The 22,814-nt window shown below is 37.4% G+C and overlaps 1 protein-coding gene across 6 annotated transcripts; it reads left to right on the top strand.

Moving 5' to 3' along the window:
• The first annotated feature begins 243 nt into the window (after positions 1 to 243).
• On the top strand, positions 244 to 22,211 carry MAPK8 (mitogen-activated protein kinase 8). 6 transcript variants are annotated; one of them, XM_050898718.1, is made up of 11 exons: positions 244 to 397; positions 3,104 to 3,233; positions 4,511 to 4,569; positions 4,697 to 4,835; positions 9,703 to 9,868; positions 14,796 to 14,867; positions 16,827 to 17,009; positions 17,845 to 17,969; positions 18,947 to 19,010; positions 20,951 to 21,028; positions 22,060 to 22,211. In XM_050898718.1, exons 1-11 carry the CDS (start codon positions 276 to 278, stop codon positions 22,197 to 22,199), a joined length of 1,278 nt encoding a protein of 425 aa, XP_050754675.1. In that variant the 5' UTR covers positions 244 to 275; the 3' UTR covers positions 22,200 to 22,211. The 6 variants fall into 6 exon arrangements, with proteins under 6 accessions (XP_050754675.1, XP_050754674.1, XP_050754677.1 ...); XM_050898717.1 differs by having other exon boundaries at positions 22,054 to 22,211; XM_050898720.1 differs by lacking the exon at positions 14,796 to 14,867 and adding an exon at positions 14,370 to 14,441.
• Positions 22,212 to 22,814: the final 603 nt, after the last annotated feature.

Raw genomic sequence — 22,814 nt, 5'->3', positions numbered from 1 at the left:
CACTTTTGTTTTTCTATTATTTTTGCCCTTCTAGAATCCTATCTTGAACATTCCTAAAAATAAAACATTCAGACACATGCCATCTCATTCCTGCAGACATTAAAAATAACATACATTTGCATATATGACTTATTTGGAAAGTGTCTTCCGCATACTATAAAGAATTTTGCCTTTTGTCAGAGTATATACAGTTGTAAAATCTTAGTTTTTCAAATTTTATTTCTTTACAGGCCAGAAGCAAAATTTGGATGAAGCGATCTAATTAAGTTGCCATCATGAGCAGAAGCAAGCGTGACAACAATTTCTACAGTGTTGAAATTGGAGACTCTACTTTCACTGTATTGAAACGGTATCAAAACTTAAAACCAATAGGATCAGGAGCACAAGGGATAGTATGGTAAGGTTTCTTTAAAATTTAAATGTACTTTTAGGTTCCCTTAATAGAGTTTTCTGAGTCCTTTAACTGTTGTATGTTACTGAGTAGGAGTGTGGAGAACTACCTTTTACGTACAAAACGACAATAGTAGTTGTTGGCCGTTTTTCCTCAGCAAGGGCTGTTGCTGTTGCTTTTTGACCTATGTCCTTTCCTGCTTCTGAACTGATGGCCTTCTGTGCAAATTCAGCCAGCTGTGCTGAGTCCCATAAATTAATGGGGGGAAAAAAAACCTGGATAAAGAAACTAATCCTAATCGTAAGCCACACTGCTTACAGTGAAACAAAAGCCAGAAATACTCTATATAATATTTGCTGCTTGTAAATGCTTTTACTTCTTGAAATGGTTTGTTAGGGGCCTGTTTCACTTAGTTTCATAATCTAAGCAGTCCCTGATATCGGTTAGTGAGCATTTGTGTTGCTGACTGTCATTGTAATATGTAAGTACCTGATGCAGTTTAGGAAAATATGACTTGACAATATAAGTCTTTGAATAAGAGTTCTGCTGTGTGGACTGAAGAGTGTCTGATTGATTTAAGATTGGTGACAGCTAGCTGCTTGTAGGCACTGTATCCTGTGCAGTGACATTGCCCCAAAGATAAATGTTGGTTTAAGCTTCTTGCGAGTTTTTTGAATGTTCAAGAGAAGGATGTAGACACCACAGGAACTTGCAGATTTTCCAATTTATTGTAACTCTTAAGATGCTACCCAGGGACATAAAAATACAAAAGAAACATCAAGGAAGAGAAAGGTAGGGAAAAGCATAATCTTCTCAAACACTTTTCCCTGTAAGCTCTTTTCTACCTTGATCTTGTCTTGATCAGTGTTCAGAGAATGTGTGGTATAGGTCTGTTTTTAATTTGTATTGGTGTTTTAGCTGGGTTAATAATAAAACAGTGTACTTAGTGCAAATGAAAACTTGAAGGCTAGTACTCTAGAAAGAGTTGTTTTTGACATGGTAGCTTCTGGCATTAAGATTATTTGGTCTGTAAGTAACAGCAGCAGAACAACTGATCTGAATTTTGTTTGCATGTGTGTTAATATAATGAGGACATAGACAGTTGACTAGAGTTTGTTTAGTTGCTACAGAAATGCCTGCAAAAGCTTTAGATGCTGTTACTGTCCTTCTGATTCCCAGTCATATGTTACTGCCTGCTTTCCAAATTTACTGCCCCTCCTAGAGCTGAGATCCAAAAAATGACCATGTAATTACTCTAGTGTCATTCTGTAATTGCTGCTAGTGGTAATTGAAGCCTGTTTAGTTAAACCACTCTGATTACCCTGATAAGGACTGGAGTGCTCATGTGGTTAAATCTTGCCCATGTCGGGAGGAGACAGGGTGTAATTCTTGTGATTTGGGTTGGGTTTTTTGTTGGTTTTGTTGTTGTTGTTTTGTTCTGTTTTTTAAAAACCTGATCCAACTTGATTTGGAGGAATATTAAGTAGATGGCCTAAAGGCTCAACCATATCTAATACTGAAACAGACTCTAAGGCTACCTTTATGTACTGGGGATGCAGAAGTTTAAATACTGGTGCAGGAGTCCCATGTTAGCAGTCTTTCTTGGCCACCTCTTTGCTGCTTTTTCATAAGATATTCCTTATCTTGGGGGTAGGTGGGGGAAATTACAGATAGTGGAAAATGTAAACCAAAGAAAGCTACCAGTGTATGTTGTTCCCGTTTTTTCTTTCTTTGATAGTGACTAGATGTTTGATGATGTAAAAAAACCAAAACAAAACAAACACCCCCCCCCCCCCAAAACCCATTCAAGCCTGTGTACTATATAGACAACATGCTTTTTAAAGTGGCTAGTTGTATTTAGTAGATGCTGACCATTTCCTGGCAGATGTTCTTCATTAGGTTTGCGTACCATTCTTGATAAGAGACAAGAAAACAATATTTTCTGTGCTGAGGCTTTTTTAGTAACTGATAAATATTTCCTGAGTCTGCATGGTAGTCAGCTGTCGTATTACTTCTTACAGGAAACAAAATCCGTGCCTTCCTGTCATGGAAATGTGACACGTATGGGAGTTGCCCCCAGTAACAGTCTTCATCAGTTAAACAGCCTGTGTCACTGAATCATATGACAATCTTGGCATTAGTCTGCAAACAAAATGTTACTCTTTCTTTTTCCCAAGTAAAAGCCAATGACATCAATATGTTAAAGCTTTCCTAACTTTTTTTTTGTTTTATCTTGACATTGATGCTCTCATTGTCATGAGGATATTGAGCAACTGCATAAGTGAAAGCATGAGACCTTTATATAACCTAATTTTCCTCTCTCCTTCTCCCTTCCTTTCAGTGTGAAGATTTTACATAAAATTGATGTGCTTTTTATGTTTGAAGTGTTTTGGATCTTTTTTAGGCAGTCTGTTCTTGAGTGCCAATGAGTGGCAAGAACTCAATATCTTTAGTAAGATATTTTAGGAAGCAGAGATTCTGCATTACTTTGTGGAGATTGTCATGTGTTAATACTATGAAGCTGGGAAACATTTCTAAATTTTGAATCGCTCAACATACAAGATCACTTTGCTATTACACTCCCTAAAGCTGAATAATACTGGAAATTTGGTTTATCTGCAGACATGATACAAGGTATCTGAAAAAGGTGGCAACTGCCACAGCTTAAAGGACCTTGACACTGAGATGTAATAATGTTATTTTTAATTACAGTGCTGCTTATGATGCCATCCTTGAACGAAATGTTGCAATCAAGAAGTTAAGCCGACCGTTTCAGAACCAAACCCACGCTAAAAGAGCCTACAGAGAGCTTGTTCTTATGAAGTGTGTTAATCACAAAAATGTGAGTGCAGTGACCTGCTTTAAATGTTAAAGAATTAACTAAAGGTTCTTCTTTGTAAAAGTCTTAAAAGTGACTTCAGAGGATGGCATCCTCTGTAGATTATAGAGATTTTCATTGCATGGTTGTATCTCCATGATAAGTACAGAAGGATCTTTCAGAAGAACTATTACTGACTAGTTTTAATACCTGCCCAATCTTTAAATACCCCCTTCAAACTCAGGAAGGGTGTCAATGTTACATTGCTACATTTTACAAGAAGCTTGCAAATAACAATACCACGAGTGGCTAGCGCATCCTTGTTTCTGTTGCTGCTGCTGCTAGACAAATAGGAGAAAAAAGGCTGTAATAAACTTTTTTTTTTTCCCCCTGGTGCATGAATGAGTTAGGAATCTTGTGTTGTGGCAACAGGGACTGTCTGATGCTTAAGAAGCTGTGGAGTAGACCAGATCACAGAAATGAGGAGAGAATAAGTGATAAATTTATCAGAATTGAACTGCAGAAGGCTGGTATTGGCCATTTACTTCCTTCAGAGACAGCTGTGTGCAGTCTTCCTCACCTTCCCTCTTAATCTCCCTTCAGCAAGATAAAATTCCCCCTGGCTGCTAGAGAAGGAGAGTCATAGAAGACTTACTCTGTCTTTTAGCTATGTGGGAAAAAATTGTGTTTTTTCTAAGACAGAGATGGTTTATAGTGGATTCTCTGAAGGAAGTTTTACCTAATAGCATAATTTGTATGATGATGAACTATTGCAAGCCTGACTGACTCTTGATGAGTAGTAGCTTGACCTGTTTCTGCACATCCCATCCACTCTTAGCAACTGGGAAGTATCCTAAAACAGCTCCAAGAATCTGTTTTTCTCTTTGGGTGGAGTTGTTGCTTCACCTCTGTCAATGGCAAAGTGATGTCTCTTAGGTAGTCTTTGTCAGTTTTTAATTTTTTTTTTCCTCATATGCAATAAAAAAATCTTACCAGCACTTTTCAGACTGAAAGTAGGAGGCAGGGGAAGACTAACTTCCTTAGGTTTTAAGCTTTGAATATCTTCTTTTAATGCAGACAGAGTGTCTTTAGATTATGTGATTTGTGGAGGAAAAACACTCTTCCTAATATCATTAGCATCTATTACAGCATGTTAGGCCTGGTTGAGCCACTGAACATCTTGAGCTTCAATGTGCACCAGGAGGTTCGCATCAGAATACTGGGTATTGGTTTTGAAATGTTGACTTTGCAACTTTGCTATTGCTATGGTGCAATTATACTTCCTCTCCCCCTTCCTACAGATAATCGGCCTACTGAATGTGTTCACACCACAAAAATCCCTGGAAGAATTTCAAGATGTGTAAGTCTGATTTGAACTAAAGCTGAGAATTAATTTTAAAAATATTCACGCAGAAAGATGAACAAGAGAAAGAATCCAATAAAATGGCAGTATTATCTGTTTATTATGCCTTATTTTTCTTCATAAGCTACATAGTGATGGAGCTCATGGATGCAAATCTCTGCCAAGTGATTCAGATGGAGCTAGACCATGAACGAATGTCGTATCTTCTTTATCAAATGCTGTGTGGTATCAAACATCTTCATTCAGCTGGAATTATACATAGGGTAAGTGAACTTAACTGTGTACATTTTGCATTGCACCTGGTTTTACCTTGAGTATTTAAAAGACAGAAAAAATTCAGAAATAGGAGCACAAAGGGTGATTCATAGCCTGTGCCTGTCCCATAGGCAGAGAGAGAAGGCTGAAAGGAAATCATCGCACTTAACCTTTTCCACTGTAATTCTGGAGTGAACCTTTTGAATGTTTGAATGATTTGATAATAATCTGCACAGATCAAATAAAGATTTTTGCAGTGAGTTACGTTACCCTCTCTAATTCTATATAATGTTCTATTTTAGTAGTCATGGCAGGAAAGAATATCTGAAAGCATCTCTGCCTTTATTGTTTTGGTAACCAAACCTGAAATCCCATCTTTTGAAAGAACTGCCCATTTTATTTCTGCTCTTTTACTAGCAGAGTAATGAATAAATATCCAAAGTCTCCAAATAAACAGATGATGATAAAAACCTGTAAGTTGAACTTTCATACACCTGTGTGTCACAAAGCATTCACTCAGACTGCCCACAGGCAAAACTGACTGCTGCTTTTTAAATGGCATGTGTGTGTTGCAGTCCAGTCAAGAAATTCTGAATTTAAGGTTGCCTGTTCAAGTTGAACATCTCATATATATTTGTATGTAGTGTAAAGATTGCTTGAGATTGTCTAGTTAAAGCTTTTACCAAATACAATCTCTGCTATTTTGGGAAATTGTAAGCTTGTATTTCTACAGTGCTACATTTTTCATTGTAATTTTTTTAGCGAGTTTTAGAAGTTTTCATTTCTGAAATGATGCAGAAGATTTAATTAAACTTATTCATGTGTGATACTTTCAGTCATTACTATGTAGTCTTCCTCATGGATGATGTACACAGCAAAGCAAATCACAAATGGCAATTCTGAGTGCTACCACAGGAATTACTGCGTTAGGATGCTTGTCCAGTTCAATAGTCCACCTCATTGTGACTGGGGTGTTGAATGGCCTGCAAGCTGGATCTGGCAGTATGACATTCCCGTTCAGTATGCGGTTTTTCCCTAAGGGAACTGGGACAATTGAATAGAGAATACAGTTTGAATGGCCAAACACTGCTTCCTTTTGCTCAGCTAGCTCTAGTGCTCATCAGCTGCCTCCTTCCAGTGAGGAGCTCAGGGAGTGAAGGTGAAGGCTTCCTTTTTGCGTGCAATTTGCCCTGAACTGCTGTGTTTGAAAGAGATGGGCGAGGGAAGGTAGGCAGAAGCATTGCCTGCAACCAGGCATTGCACCCTGTGCTTCTTGGTCTGCGTGTGGGCATTGAGACAGGTCGGTGGGCTTCTTGCATTATTCTGGGAATGCTAGGCAAAACTAGGTTACTTCACTCCCCGCAGTTGTGGTATTATTTTGGATATCACTGATGTTATGCAGCCCTTTGTGTCCTAATGCATGTGCCTGTGCAATTGAAATAACAGTTTTGTATGCAGCTTCACATTTTCTGGTCTCTTCAGTACTTAGGTATGCAAGTTTAATGCTGTGGGTTTTCCTAGGTCTTTTTTATTTTTTGAAAACTGCATATTGTATGGACGTGCTAGAGTAGGTAATGTAAGAGTCTCTTTCTGTGGATCTTAGTGCAGGCAGGAGGGAGCTTCTAAAACTTCACTTGTTTCAAGGGCGGTTTGTACTCCTATAAAGCGGGCACCAAACCATTGAGCCTGTAGAAGTCATGGATAAATGTAAACATTCATATGTTTATAGAAAAGAAGTAACTACTTGTTGGGCAGGAGTAAAGACAGCTTTGAGGATAGAATTCCTGCCTCTTTAAATATGGGTGAAGTCTTTGAAATGCTTCATATTGTGCAGTAATATGAAGTACAGGGATTACCTATTCCAAAGAGACTATAGATACAATTGCTATGTAAATAGTAACATATGTATGCATAAATGCTTTTGAAGGACATGGGTAGATACATTTCACTTGCATGTCTTCATGGTAGATTTTCAGCTGACAGCTTCTTGTCAGACTTTGCTGGAAGATTAAGTATGTTCAGGCAAAACATTTGCATTACTTAGTGTGCGTTATGCCTTTATACTTCAAGGTGTAAAGTGTCAAAATCCTGTTTCTCTGTGGAACAAGTTAAACAAAACCTCAGAAGACAAGGACGGCATGCTTGAAAAGGGACATATTTCATATGGACCGTGTGGCTGCAATAGTAACTCTTTATACCACTCTTCTGGGCTTTCAGCATCACTGTCCTTAATGTCTAAAGCTAATTACTTTGTTGAAACTAGTTACTCCTTAAACATAATCTGCACTACTGTGGCTGCCCATGGAGCATTCTGGCTATGAATCTAGTGTACTTCTTTAGTGTCCTCTAAAGCTTTAAGCTTTTTTTGGTGTTGGTAGTTTCACATGGTTTTTAACTGCGTTCTTCAGCTTCTAACACAGCTGCGATAATCTCAGCATCTCAGTAACTTTTTCAAAGCTTGCTGAATGACTGAAATTACAACAATCTGCATATGTGCCTGTACCACTGGATGCTGCCCGCCATAGAAATAAGTGGTATTTTCATAGCAAACTAGAGGCACAGAACAAGGCAGAGATCAAACACACAGAGTTTCAGACAATTTCACCTAGGCGTTGTAGGGGGCATACTTAGCTGCCACATCAGTGGATAAAGATTTGATCTTGATAAAGATTTGACTATAGCTTTATGCTGGCTTTAACAGATGTTGGCAAATGAACGTTACTGTGTTCAAAACATTTTGCAGAGATGGAGTTTCCAGCAAGGGTAGAAGTACACGTTCATTTATATTTCACAATCTGAGGAGGGTGAATGATCAGTGTTGCAGAGTTGTGCCTCGCTGACTTGCTGAAGGACACAAAGTGCCTCATTAGGCTTGCATGGAGGCTCTGAAACATTGTATTCTGCCTGATTTTGAGCACTTAACAAAGGTGCCTAATTATGGAAGCCCTTCACAGAAATCTTTCTTTAGAAAGGGAAAAGCCAATAGAAGCCATGAATTACCCTCCAGAGATGCTCTTCTCTCCTTGTCTGGTTAATGGGGAGACGGCCATGAATAATCTTTGACTTTTAGGCACTGACATTTTTAAGGTTAGGTGAGATATCGTCTGCTATAGGTTCTGGATATATTTATAGAGCCTAACTAACTTGATCACTCTTATAGGAGCTTCTGAGTCCTTCTTTATTTAAAACATAAGAGGTATTGGTTCTGCATGAATTTGGATGCAGTGTAAGTCAACTCTCGCCTCCATCATTTTGAAGGACAGTTCTGTATTCCAAATTACAACATGTTCCTAGGCTTCATGACGACTACATGATATTCAGAAATTAAGGATGGACAGTACTCTGCAAGTTTTTGCTTTTTGTCCTCGTAGTGATTTTTCTCTTGCAAAGGGAAGATCTCTTAACATTTTCAGTGTTAATCCTGCAGCTTTGGGGATGATGAGTATAGTTAATACTATGAGCATGCACCTGAGATTCTGCAGTGAACATCCTCCAAATAATAGAAGTGTGCAAAAATAAAGCTGATAATAAACAAGATTGTAGCAGAATCTGAAACATGCATATTAAATAGCTGGATTGGCTTATAATACTTGAATTCATTTGTGGCATTTGAGAATCTTTTAAGCCAGAGTTATCTGCAGAGTCTTTGTGTGTGTGATTTGGAAGTGCATGTGTGAATATGCAAGTATGCAAGACTTTTAATTACCCATTAAAATTCTGTTGTTCTGGAACTCTTTTCTGTGGTTTCCTCTCTGTCTTCAATGCAGCTTTCTTAGCTTTCTGGGGAGTTTGCTGAAAGCCATACAAGTACAAATGAGAACTACATGTATCTTGCAGATAGCCACTTTTAAGTCTTTATGAAACAGTGAAAGATAGGGCTACTTATCAAATGCCTGCGGCTCAAATGCTGGAGTCCTCTGCCACATCTTGGGTTTTTCTCTCATCTTAGTAGAGTGTAGGCAGAAAGGATCCAAGCCTTATCTGTGTTGGCCTGTGTGCTGTGAATTGATTTTATGATGGCAAAGTTATTCTGAAGTTACTCTCTAATATTAGCTCTGTGACATTCAGATGTGTGTAAGATCCTCCTGAAATAATGACCAAGCATGCCTGGGTAGTGTCCGTATCAATAGATGTTGTAAAGCCAGTATTGTCAATGTGGTTTTAGGGTTCAAGTGAAGAGAATACAGTTACCAAGTTTCTAAGGTGATCTGAAGCTGTATCAGGGCATTTTCCAATCCAATTTAATGATTGTGTTCATTTCTGGCAGTTTTTTAATGGTGGCCTTTTGGGTTTGGTTGCCAAAATTAGGATAAAACCAAATCCTAGATGGGAAACTAAATCTGTGTGAACATGGGGATTTCCTTCCTGTTCAGAGAAACATCTGCATTGGTTCAAAAGAGGTAATGCAGCCTCAGCTAGCAAAGGAACCTTTTACTTTTTACATTCATGTTATAATTTTAATAATTTGTATATCAAGATGATTATTGCATCAAATGATTTCAGCAATTGTCATGTTACTTGTGTTCTGCGTTGTAGTAATAACTGTTGTTCCAGTAAGCAGTTTCTAGACCTTTCCTCAGAGCTAACGTTTCTTACTAACCTCAATTTATTTCAGACATTGCTAACATATCTTGTAACACTGGTTGTGTTTTCCTTCTTTAATTCCTATATAAATCTACAAGCACAATAAGAGAATTAATTCTGTAGTCTGCTGAATGCACATGAATTAATGCAAGGGGAAGAGAAACTGCAGTTACAGCAGTAACCTAGTTGTATATGTGGGGTTTAATGTTAGCAGTATTATCTTTTAAAAATGTGAACCACAGAGTACTTTGTGCTTGTCTTAGCAGTCATATATGATGTTTCTTTTTAAAGGATTTAAAGCCCAGTAATATAGTAGTAAAGTCAGACTGCACTTTGAAGATTCTTGACTTTGGACTGGCCAGAACTGCAGGAACTAGTTTTATGATGACGCCTTATGTAGTGACTCGTTACTACAGAGCACCAGAGGTCATCCTAGGGATGGGATACAAAGAAAACGGTCAGCAAATACAGTCTTTCTTTGGCATAGCTTTATTTTTTTGTTTGGCACACCACATTTTACATGTTAATGTTTTTTTCAAGCTGTAGAAATTTTATAAATTAGCCTTGTGACCAAAATGCAGATACTAGATACACCAATTTGTTTATTCAACTCAACCCATTAGAAATGTTTGCATTTAATAGGAGAAGAAATTGAGGGCCTTGTTTGTTTAAAAATTTAAATAACTTGCTTGGTAGATTAAGTTTCATCCAGGAAGAACTGGAAATATATTTTCTTAATACGTGGTATGTACCTTGATATACCGTCACCTGACTTTATTCCTGATGAGGATGTAAACTGTAATTCATCAGTAAATGTGTGTCCTAAATTTAATGTTTAAATAACTATATTCAATATAGCCTTTCAGGATGTAGGGAACTTAAAGGCTACTGAGGAACAAACAAGCTAAAACTACCTACTGTGGCATTACTTTTTATTAAAACCAGCCCACTTTAAACCTGTCACACTAAGTTCTTAATTAATGTTGCTGAAGAAAAGTTCAATAATATACTTGAGACAAGAATGCAGAGAGTACTGTCATGAAGCATCATAGATTCTTTGAGGTCCATGACGAATTCCAAGGGAATTTGTTTACTTTGTCCATCTGCTTGCATACATTTCCCTCCTCTTATACTCGCTCTGTGGCCCTTCTCTCAATATCTTCTACAAGAAAATAAAGAAAGGATACAGCATTTGAGGGAAACACACGATCAAGTAGATTGCTTCTTCTGAATGAAACAGCTAGTATCCTTTAGGAAACCAAAGTAACATGTCATTCCTGAAATTCTGTTGTAGTGGCCCCAGTTCTGCTGCCATTTCATTGATCCGCTGTCACTGTGGTCAGTTCACCTCACTTGGTGTTCCCGCCTCAGGCAGGCACAGTGCACAGAGGTTACTGTTTGCTAAAGGTATTTTAAACCCTTTATTGATTAGTCCTCCAGTAAGGCGCATGAGATGCCAGGATGCTTGAGGCTTTGTTAGCTGTCTCCTGGTGATGCGAGGCATGGCGCCTCAGATTACTGACACAACTGGGGCTTGCTCTGCTTTTCAGGATCCTTCATATAGTCTGCAAACTTGCCTGGGAACTGCATACCATTATGGCAAGTGACTTCAGGTTGTGTGTAAACTACCGCTGCTATGTGCATAGAGAGTTGATTTTGTTGTTGTTTATAAAAGCCAAGAAGAATAACTTCTGTTGGTGTTGACGATGAAAGAAGCCAGCTCAAAGGAATGAGAATAGATCTTTTTTGCAAGGCTGTGAGTTTTATTTCTGTTTGGATTGTTAGTGTCCATGAGAGGCTGTACATTCCTTCAAGTGGCCTCCATGGTTGGCTGTTTTTCCCGTAGTTTAGAAGGCAGAGGTTGAGTGGAGCAAGCTTAAAGTTATTTTTTTAACTGCTAAAGTTTTGTAGAAAGCATATTTTTAACTTTGTCTTTATTTTTTTTCCCCCAAGACTCTACATTGGCCAGTTAAGAGACACTAGATAAAAGAACCTAAAGCTGTAGTCTGAGTCATGCCTGCCTTACAGAAGGAATTGATACAATGGAAGTCACAAGTTTTCTGACTTAGCTTGCCCAGTTTACATTTTTCTCTTAAATATTAAGTAATTTTGAGTTTCAAAAGTGTGAAACATTCTTTCCACTAAAACGTTGCTTGGGATATTATTGGAGTTAAATAGATTGTGTTCTAGAGCACCCTGTCATGCTAGTGACAATCCTGTTCCTTAAGCAAGCGTGAATTGTGTTGTGCAGCAGAATGTAAATAAAAATTTACCTCCATGAAAAACTATCACATCTTCCCAAAGCCAAAGCCAAATATGTGGTCGTTGAGTTGAGAATGATGCTTTTGGAGAATGTAAAAGTAAATCTGTGGGCTGAGTCAGAAGACAATCTGCATTTCCATATGTACTGTTGTCATTAAAAGGCTATTTACATAAACTGTTACTCTTCTTAATGGCTGCCTCATGAGTTCCTCTTTGTGGAGCTCCCCTGACAGGGAGGCAGGGCTGCAGAGGGGAGGGAGGCAGGTATCAAGGATGTACTTAGCGTAACAACCATGGGCTGTCCAGGATCCTCACCTGTTAGCACTGATGCCTATTTTAGCCCTTTAAACCCATAGTTAAATTAAAATTTAACTTAAGTTAGAGTTAAATATTGAAAATTGACAGCTAACTAATAGTTAACATTTAGTTTAATTGAACAGGGTCATCTGGCAGCTTTATGCCATTTCAGTGCCCTGCTGAACTTATGTGGGAGGATCGCAATATATTTTTTGATGACTGAGATAATATTGCAGACTAGTATTCTTTTGGTACTATACTATGCACATATGAAATCTTTAATCATTTTAAAACTAGCAAAGATCCCAGACAAACTGATTATAGAGTTAACTTCTACATAGGTTTTGATACTGAAGGAGATGAAGCACATTTGGGTATATTACATTAAGAAACCAGGCCTTGCAAACTCAAGAAATTCAGAACTGAAGGACACCAAAACTGGTTGTGCACACATACCATAACATATTAGATTTATGTGCAGTTATGTGCATGATTATCAGGAAGGAAGCACTGAAAAGCAAGGAAAGCCCCAAACCCTCTGAAACGACTACTTTTAAGTTTCCTAGTAGGTACGCTGGGTTTGAACTTCATTTTCACGTGGTATTTTTTCTCTTAGGATTATAGAAAATAGTAAGTTCACTCCAAACAGGGTTTTTAAGAATAAAATACACTCTGTATGACAAGCAGTGCATTTTTAAAAAGGTTTTTCAAATCTGTAATGAGATTTTACTCAGTCTTCTATACAAGTATTCACAGGAGCAGTCCTCAATGTACAAGTTACTCTAGCTTCATAAAAAAGTTAGACACCTATAAATGACAGGTTTTGTTTGATTAATGAAACCAGCAAACCAAAACACCCCCAAACATCACAAGTTTGGTTTTGTAGGGTGACCAGAAGAATGGTTTCCAATGTTTTTCTTTGCCTCTGAAGTAATTTGTTGTCTGAGGCATGATGATAAGTGGTTGACTCACATTATTTCTCTTCCCAGACTTCTCCATGCAATTATGGGTGTTGTTTATATCACGTTGGATGCAAATGAATTGTAACAAATTTGGGTATATTTTGGTTTGTGATAGCAGCAGATTGTTTTGCAGGTGAAAAAGTCAACATTCAGAATTTTATTTAAAAAGTCAAATGCAAAACTTGGCTTCAAATCTTTGGGTCTCTAAGCCAAAGAATATGTATTTTTCTTAAGTATTTGAAAAGAGTTTTTAAAGAAAAAACACCACGAATCATAAAATGTTGACAGTCATTTTTTAAATGAACCAGGCCCTTAATTTTGACCTATTAGTATGTACAACTATGATCTCCTATCATACTATTTAGATACTATTTTAGAGGAACTTGTAAATAAGGGGAAGGAATATTTTCCATAAGAAGCAATGTTATTTGCTTGACATTGTTGAGCTCCTTCAGAACTTTTACCTGTGATTTTTAGTATACAGTTGTTCTCATCTAAATCCCCTTCTTATCTGCTATATAATAATACAATTTCATTATTATGACTTCAAGAAAACTTTTGCATACAGAGTTAACAGTATCTCTGAAAGCAACCACAAAAGAAATTGGCATACCTGTAAAAAGTAAACTTGTGCATCTTTGAGTATGTCTTCTGAGTGATTTGTTTTAAGGTAATGTAGAAAACGTGTATTTCATACCAAAAAAATTTGCTTTTCAGTTTTTCTTTTGTATAAGATGTTATTTCAGCATAACTGGAGATACATTTTTAAACAAATAATTTTAACTGAAAATCTTTTAGAAGCATACTAATATTTTCATTAACTGATCCTCTAAAATTCTAAGTGATCTTTTACTGATTGTGTTTGCTTTTTATTTAAAGGGAGAGAGAGATGCATGGTAATCTGACTTTTAGGAAAAAAATTATGGCACTTTTTAATTCCCATGTAATAACCAATTAATTCTCCTCCTAAAAGTAGAAGCTGTTTAGATATGCGGTATTTTTAAAGATCAGTTTACTTTGCTACTTTTAAAATTGTTCCTACAACTACAATGGAATTACTTTCAAGAAATAAAGGTATCTTTGGTGCTCCAATCTAGTCTATTGGCAGAGGTAGCTTTGCAAGCCTCAGAGCTTGGAGAAGGGCTTTACTCTGATTCGTGTGTATCTCTCCCTCCCTCCCTCCCTCTCTCTCTCTGCTCTAGCTCTTGCTCTAGCACTATGTCAAACAAAAGGATGTTTTTCTGCCTTGTTTTTGAGACAGTTAAAAGCTAATCCTTATATACGGTGTATTTTAAAGTGTTTTCATTGATTAATATAAAGACTTGCTCTTCTTCCTGTGCTGTCTCTGCAGTTTATAGGATGCAGTCATGTTATGCTTCTTTTAATTTTAAATGACCGTTTGCTTTGCTTTTCCTTCTTTTTGTGCTACAAACATAGTGGATTTATGGTCTGTGGGGTGCATTATGGGCGAAATGGTTTGCCACAAAATCCTCTTTCCAGGAAGGGACTGTATCCTTGTGCTGCTGCAGCAGGTTGAATTAGTTAGGAAGTGATTAACCTTTTTATTGATGTTGTGTCATGAAAATGCATATTGTACAATTTTTTTTTTTTATTAAATGAACATGGATTTTTCTTCTGATACACTTAAAAAAAAAAAAATTAAGAACTTCATTTATATTCAGGCTGCACCTAGCAGTAGGACATAGTCTCTGCTGGTCCTGTAGTTAGCATACATTCACCTTCACTCATTTTCATTACACACGCTTTTTATAGTCACTTCATGTGTGTGTGTGTCTAGATATTTTTATTTACTTTATTTTAATAACTATCTTTTATGTTAATATCATTGCATTTTGTTTTCAGTTGACATTTGGTCAGTTGGGTGCATCATGGGAGAAATGATCAAAGGTGGTGTTTTATTTCCTGGTACAGATCGTATCCTTACCTTTGGCCTAGGATGTAGTTGTAAAAGGTCAAAAGATACTGCAGCAATATAGTTCCAGATTAAGGTGGTTTTAAAATACTGGTTTTAAACTGCCTTTTCAAAATACAATTTGCAGGTTCATTAGTTTGGTTCCAGGAAGCTGCAAAAATGTCTACAGTTATACCATTTAAAGCAAAACCACAACACAGCATTAATGTGTATGACTGTCTTTAGAGATTAATACTAAGCAAGATGAACAAAATACCACTTGGGCAAACAGGCTTGTTTTTCCTTTTTTTTCCCCTCTTTTTTTCTTTTTCCAATTTAATATAGTGTCTATCCATTGCTTTTGGATGTTGTCACATTTAAGACAGTTTTTTTTGTTTAGGTGGTGTTTTACTGGTTCACATGCATTGATTTTTGCTTTGGAGATCATTTTTATGTAATAAGTTACTAATCTTGTTTAGTACCCGAGTGTGTTAGCAGTTACGACTCTTTACGGTTTATAGGAAATGTTTACAAAAAATTCCTAACCAGCCTCATTAGTTACACTCTGGAGTTTTATATTTCTGTATGCAGAAATGATCCTGCAAACAGCTTTCAGAAATATCTGGCACTTCTGTCTTTCTATTCTATGAGTGGCTTGGTGGTATCTGTATGGGTTGTCCTGTGAACAATACTTCAGATGAAGGGTCTGCTCCAAGCAAATAGAGCTGAAACCTCTGGATCATTGCTACAATTAGTGGATCTAATTGGAGTTTAACATCTTATTTGTTTTACTAGTCGTTATACTGCAGTGTTTTAGAGCCATCAGAAATCTTTCCTGCTTTTGCTGCAGGTTAACTGTTTAATAATTGATATAATACCATTTAGGGGTGAAGACTGGGTGAAGATTTTGAGGCACAGTGAGGAGATCCAGGGCATCCTTACTTTCACACAGCTCTGTCATTGCATGAGCTGCACCATGCTTAGCTTTAAGCATCTGGTTTACTAGAATGGCTTTTCAATTTAGGCTCAGTGCCATAAATGTAAATACTTTTTTTTTCAAGGCCTGTACTAATGCACTGTAGAGCTTGAAAGTCCTTATATAAAGGTCTGCTGTTAAGTTTTAAGAACATAAGTCGGTCTGCTGCATCCGACTGAAGGTTTAGGTAGCCCAGTATCCAGTCTTTGACAGTAGCCGAAAAGAAAAAGTTGGGAGAATATATGAATGAGATAAGCATATATAAAATTTTACCTGAGCTCTCTCCCAGTATCTAACCATCTGCAACTAGGAATTCCTGAGCCAAACATTGCTTTTTTTGTTCAGTAACACGTGTTAAATTCTTCTGCTGTGAACTGGTCAGTCTCCCCTTTACCTTGTGTCAGCTTTTCAATTAAGATGTTCCTTACGTGTCCTTGAAACTCTTTAACTTCTGCATTCAAGTCTCTGACAAAATTGTCATTGACCTCTGTGGGCCAAGATTTCATCCTTTGTGTGCCCACTGGTGCTCAGTGTTGCATGGCGTTAGTGAGAGATTGCTAACTTGGGAGAGTCCAGGACTGGGCTGAGGTATCAAGATGGGAACGAAGGACAAAGCATCTACACGGGTTAATTCTCATGAGTGCCTTGGTGATGTGTAGTAGCTTGACTACTGCGATCAGGAACTGAGGAGTTCTCCAGAACCCGAACAATGCCTTTATTTAAATTTGTTTAATACATTTTGTGAGTCTTTTAATTTTCTCTTTCTCAGAAGTATATCCTTTGCGAGTTAATTATGATTTTGAGTAAAATACATGTTGCCTTGACTACGCTATCATAGTCTTGCTTTGTTTCACTGTTTTCTCTAAAAAGGTAGTCCTAATTAATGATGATGAACTTGATATTATAATTTTCTGTGTTTTCTCTCTATTGGTTATTTCATGTGGTTTTAAGATAACTTTCTAGCTGAAAATTAGACATAGTGTTTTTCTTAGCTGTATAACCTTAGATATTGATCAGTGGAATAAAGTTATAGAGCAGCTAGGAACACCATGCCCTGAATTTATGAAGAAATTACAGCCTACAGTCCGAACTTATGTGGAGAACAGACCTAAATATGCTGGATATAGTTTTGAAAAACTCTTTCCAGATGTCCTTTTCCCAGCTGACTCTGAACACAATAAGCTTAAAGGTAAGGTCTATCTTCTGTGTGTTGTATACTTTAAAAGCTTTAAAACTGTGACATATTGAACAGAAATGTATCTTGGTTTTGTTCACTATAAAATCATCCTGCTAAGGATTTAAATATTACAATTTTATATCATGGGAGTGGATGAACGTGCTGGTGTATGCTTGCCTCCACTTTCTCATCTTCTCTGAAACAGCTCCTATTCTGGAGATACCTTTATAAAGAAAAGTAAATATATATATTCCTCTCAATGACAGAGGTCAACATGATTTAGAGAAGAGTGGGGGGAGGGTGGAATAGAAGTTGTGTAGGCAGAGCAGATCTTCTTTCTCTAGGGATGAAAATAAAGGTTTTATATTCATAATACATAGATATCCTGTAGTTACTGAAATAACTTACTGGTTCTAAAAGTCACCTACTCAGTGGAGTCACAGACTCACCATATTTTCTGTGACTAACAGTACGTGACAGTTTTTTCCCCATGAACTGTAAGAGAGGGGTAGGGGGTGCTTGCCCACTGCTGTTCCAGACAAGGCTGTACTGCCAGCTGAGTTATGTTTCACATCAGGATGTCACACCAAGGGGCACTGTATGCTGAAAATGTATAGTGAAACATGTCCAACCCCTTTCCCACCTGTGTTATTCTCTTTTTTTTTTCTCTATTTATTTTTTTTTCCATCAAGTGGACCACTTTCCTAAACCCCAAATTATGTGAGGGTTGCATAGATACTAAACGGAATTTGTTTACGCTGGGTCTCCTCTCCTTACGAGCTCTGAAATACTGTATTATGTGCACTATATATGGCACTAGTCTAAATCGAAGATTTCACTTTTGCAGCAAGTCAAGCAAGGGATTTGTTATCAAAAATGCTGGTTATAGATGCTTCTAAAAGAATCTCTGTGGATGAAGCCCTGCAGCACCCATACATCAATGTTTGGTATGATCCATCAGAAGCAGAAGCTGTAAGTTCTTGTTTTAGGTCTCTGATTAGGAAGGTACTGTACTAAAGCAAATGTATTGTGATGCTTGATATAACTGCTTGAAAGAAGATTATTGCATAATTTACACATTTCACTAGAAGCTTAACTGAGCCGTAATCATTTTTATTGACATCAATAGACACGTTTATTAGAAATAGTATTAGGAATGGGTGCAAACTGAAGTACTTGCATCTGTGTATGTGTGTTCGTGTATGATTGCGTATAATCTCCTGGACATGTAATAATGCGTCTGAAATCTTTTCTATAGGGTTCTAATTTATTGAGCTTCAGTTGTTTGTGTGGTTTGATTGCCCTTGATAGGATTTTGAGGTATTTACTCCTGGGCGAGAGAAATATTTTCATTAGTTGTAGTAATTGATAGTACTCTTAAACTAGAAAATAAATATTTCAGCAAAATCTGAGTACAAGATCTTGAGCTTTCAATTATTAACACTAATGAATGAAGGGATTAATTGAAAATTTTTCTTAAAAAATTAATTTGAGGACGATTTCAGCTTATGAGAAAAGTGTCATTTTTTTAAAAGAAAGGTCGTTGGTGATGACCCACTAAGAACAGAAAAAGGTGCTTGATGTAAATGGTGCAATTAGAATTTTGCTGATCTATAACAGCTAGAGGGAAAACCTAGTAATTAATAGTAAGTAGGTAAAAAGGGCTGCTTGGTCTGGAGACTGCTGCACTTAGGAGCTCTTTTACCAAACTGTTCAGTTTCTATGTTAATTATTACAGTAATGTAAGCAAATATGTTAATCAAAAGAACTTTAAAACTTGTAGCAGCATCTAGAAAATAGGCCAAGTCCAAGTATGGGAGAATATATGACCATGTAAACACAGCATTTTTAAATCAGGTTCATATTCTGAGTGCTTACTTTCATTTTTCATTTATTCTGTTTTTGTATCCCTTTTGATTGCTTTATCACGAGTTAGTTTTGTTTTTCAGCCTCCACCAAAGATACCAGATAAGCAGTTAGATGAGAGGGAGCACACGATAGAAGAATGGAAAGGTAAGAAGGGCATTTTAAGTATAATAAGGCTTTTGGGATTAGGCTGTGCCCCAACGATTACTGTTATTAAGGTTCTTCTGAGCAACCTAATAGTATTTTCTTAAACTGCTTGGAATGGCAAGGAAATAGATCAGTGCCTCACAACCTCTTGATTGTTGGGACGCTAAAAATTTTCCTGCGAAGGTGCTGAACCTTTGTAGTGAACTTAAGGCCTGCTCATTTCAGTCACCATAAGGCAGCGTTTTTAGGGAGGGTAACTCTTCTGGACAAACTGCTACAGTTGAAAAAGATGCAGGAGTTTGAGCAATGTAAGTCTGAAGTAGAAGCACTAGCCTTCAAGTGAAGAGCATATTAGCAGTAACTGTAGTCTTTTAAATCAAGCAGAGGATTTGAAAGAAGCAGCCATAAGGAGTGTTAGTAATGGGCGAGACAGTGAGGTTGCAGCTGGTGTGGGAGACGCTGATGGTTATCAGTTGTGGGATCCTGAGAAAGTAGCTGGGGTGGAGGTGTGGAACGGATCGTAGTATGACATAAGACTTGTACCTCCAAGACTGTGATTTTTACTGTTCAGTACTGGTTTAGTATCTATATTTCCTGGTCATATATGAGGTGTAAAATGATAAAGTATAAGGGGAGCATCTTTGTCACTTGTAAAGCTTGTGCTTCATTTTGAAATTGCTTCTAAAAGGTGTGGTATTATTGCAGAGGTTCTAGTGCTAAGAAAAAAATGCAGGTCCAGATTGCTGTGCAGGCTAGAAATGTTGCATTTAAGCAAGAATTCAGTGCATTGAGCAATCTAATACTTTGTACTGAAAAAAGTCTAGGAAGGGATATTAGACCTGTATAACCTTTTTATCCCCAGAGGAAAAAAAGCAGGGGAAAATGTTTCATGAATCATTTTTGACAGTTTCATTGTGTTGGCTGGTCACGGACACCAGTCTGTAAAATCTAGTACTACCACACTTTTAAGTCACTTTCTATTAGAAACTGAGTTTTAATTGTAAAGGCAGAGATGGGGAGAATTGTGGAAATTCTCTTACCATCCTCCTTCCAAGCAAAGTTATCTCCTTTTTGAAGCAGATGTGCTGAGGGTATTTCAAGCAATATGGAGTTTACTTTTGAGACTCCCACAGCCCTTGAAATTGTAATTCTTAAATGCTTTTTTCTTCTAAACTGTTTGTACATTGCATTAGTTTGCCAGTGACAGATAAGAAGTAGTATTTTGACAGTCAGTTCTTATGAGTTGCATTTAACATGTTTAGTCCTTTTCTTCTGTTGTTACTTCTGTAGATTCACAGCTGAAGTCTTTTCTGGGTAATAAGCTGCTGTTAGCCTAGAAACCTTCTGGCCAGTACACAGGGTGTATGATTGATTCATGTTACAAGCACTTCTAACCTGTTAAAGGATGAAGAACTTCTGTAACTGGAAGATAAAGTTGCTGCTTTCATTTGGAGTGGCTACTTATATGCCAATATTGTATTCCATTTCATGGTGGTCTGGACCTTTAGATGTTGTTGCTGAGGAAATTTAGTGGCAAATGTGTGTCAGGAGGATGGCAGTGCTGTTTGGGCTTGTTCCTGCCTGTTCCTTTGAAGAATGCTGATCAAGTTTATCTGTACCAAAGAAGCCATTGATAAAAACTGAGTGGTCATTAAGACTCGGTTTAACCTCAGGTCCTCAAGCGGCCTGGACAGAAGAGCCTTAGAGCAATGTCAGTGTGTTCTTGAGAGTGCCAGGCCATTGTAGCTCCAACAGAAAAGAATTGTACATTTTTCTATCACTTGTCAGTTGTTCTGTAGCCTACAGCCTGCTGTTGAAAACTAATTCTGAACAGTAATAAACCTGTGAAATTTAAATGTACATTTTAGTGGGACATGTATTATCGACCCAGTCTTGGGTTTGCAAATTCATTTTTTGCCTTCTCTTCTCTGCATTTTCAGAGCTGATATACAAGGAAGTCATGGACCTGGAGGAGAGAACCAAGAATGGGGTTATACGTGGACAACCAGCCCCTTTAGGTTGGTTACAATAAAAGCACAGTACAAAGCTACATTGAGTTGTAGGTCAGGTAAAGCTGTTCAAGACATCCAAGAGTAACCTAACTCAAAAATATGGCTCTTAAATGACCAATAACCTCTTGAATTCTCTTTGAGATATTGCTTATTTGAATGGAATGTATGGGGTTGACATCTCTGTTTATTAATCTGGTAAATTCCTCTATTATTGTCCCCGTGTAACTGATGCTTCGTTCATTTCAGTCCTCAAGAAACATCTTGGTATGTATTGGTACTCTATTGCCATAATCTGGTTAGGTGTGTAGTGTGTAGCTGGTACAGTTTCAAATAAAGGTATAACCACTACTTACATCTATTAAGTAATGAAACAGGATTTCTAGGTTGGAAAATTATGGAGCGCTTTCAGAAACCGCTGCTGAATTTTGGAGCAAAATGTGCCCATTAACTGACCATTGATAGGGCTCCATTTGCGCTGTTGAAAAATGATGGCACAAGTTGGACAGCTGTTGCTGACTCTGCTCAGAGTTCACTGAAGTCCAGACTCCGCAAAATCACTGCGTATCTGAGATTGAATGTATGTGATGTGGCTGGACACCACCTATTTCCCAGCCTGAAGGGGAGGATCTGATGGGGAAAAAACCAGGCCCCTTCTTTCTTTATCAAAATATGTAGATACATTCTACATATTTTGTATCTACATTCTAGCTTTGGGTCTCAACGTTTTGTAGGGTATCTTAGCTCTGGCTTTATGCAGTACTGTCTCTGTGATTTTTAACCTTCAGCCATTAGCATTTACTGTAATTTGACAGGTGTCATGCTGTGTGAGTTCTGTGGTTCTTGACATTCATTAAGCCCCACGTTAAAGACTTGTGGGTTTTATTTACTTTGACAATGGATTGAGACACATCTCTTCAAACTTGCTGAAACAGGGGAAAGTAATGAGTATTAGGAAGAGACAGACTAATGCAAGTACTGAACCATGCAACTGTATCTGCAACTGATTTGCTCTTTTGTTTCTCATAGCACAGGTGCAGCAATGATCAATGGCTCTCAACATCCATCTTCATCGTCATCTGTCAATGATGTGTCTTCAATGTCAACAGATCCAACATTGGCCTCTGATACAGACAGCAGTCTAGAAACCTCAGCTGGACCTCTGGGTTGCTGTAGATGACTACTTGGTCTTTTGGGGGGTGGGAGGGGGGTCCGTTTAGTCATTGATAGGGCACCTTTAAAATTTGGTGGTATTTTTGAGTGTTTTTTCAAAAATAATCGTAGAATTCATCATAAAGTGCTGTAATTTTAAACTGTAAGTTGTGTTAAAAGCAGCCACTTTTTTTGCTGTAATTAACTGTAAAATATTAAACCTGATAATTTTTATTGTGGTTTTAAAATCTGCATATTTGCTTTACTATTATGCTGCTGATCTTTTTTTACTGAATTTGTAAGATTTGTTTTATCAAAGCACATATTAATGTTGTGGTCATTACCATACAATGAATTATTTAAGATTTTATAGGTTTTCAATTTTTAAATTAGAATTTATTCCAGATGTTTTATTCATGATATCCTTCAAAGTTTTGTGCTTGGTCATGTGTCCGTGTCCGGGTGGAGGGGGAGAGAATTCAGTGTAGCCAGCTGTAGTTTTGGGCATACTACTGTGGTGCTGGCAGTGAACAAAATCCTCTTTTATTTTGGCCACTTGCCTATAATACTTCAGCAAAAGCAACAATTAGTGAATTTTTTTAGGGAAACAGTGTACAATCCTTTGTAAAGTAACCTCAGCTGA

The sequence above is a fragment of the Gymnogyps californianus genome, chromosome 6, assembly GCF_018139145.2.
Source record: "Gymnogyps californianus isolate 813 chromosome 6, ASM1813914v2, whole genome shotgun sequence".
Lineage (NCBI taxonomy): Eukaryota > Metazoa > Chordata > Aves > Accipitriformes > Cathartidae > Gymnogyps > Gymnogyps californianus.
Note: the sequence above shows the minus strand (reverse complement) of the source record. Positions and strands in the feature narration are given on the sequence as shown.

Excerpts from the sequence above, each read along its gene's own strand:
- MAPK8 (XM_050898717.1), top strand. The coding sequence starts at position 276 with ATGAGCAGAAGCAAGCGTGACAACAATTTCTACAGTGTTGAAATTGGA. Across the intron at positions 4,836-9,702 it reads CAGCTGGAATTATACATAGG|GATTTAAAGCCCAGTAATAT; the intron begins GTAAGTGAACTT and ends TTCTTTTTAAAG. Across the intron at positions 9,869-14,795 it reads GATGGGATACAAAGAAAACG|TTGACATTTGGTCAGTTGGG; the intron begins GTCAGCAAATAC and ends TTTTGTTTTCAG.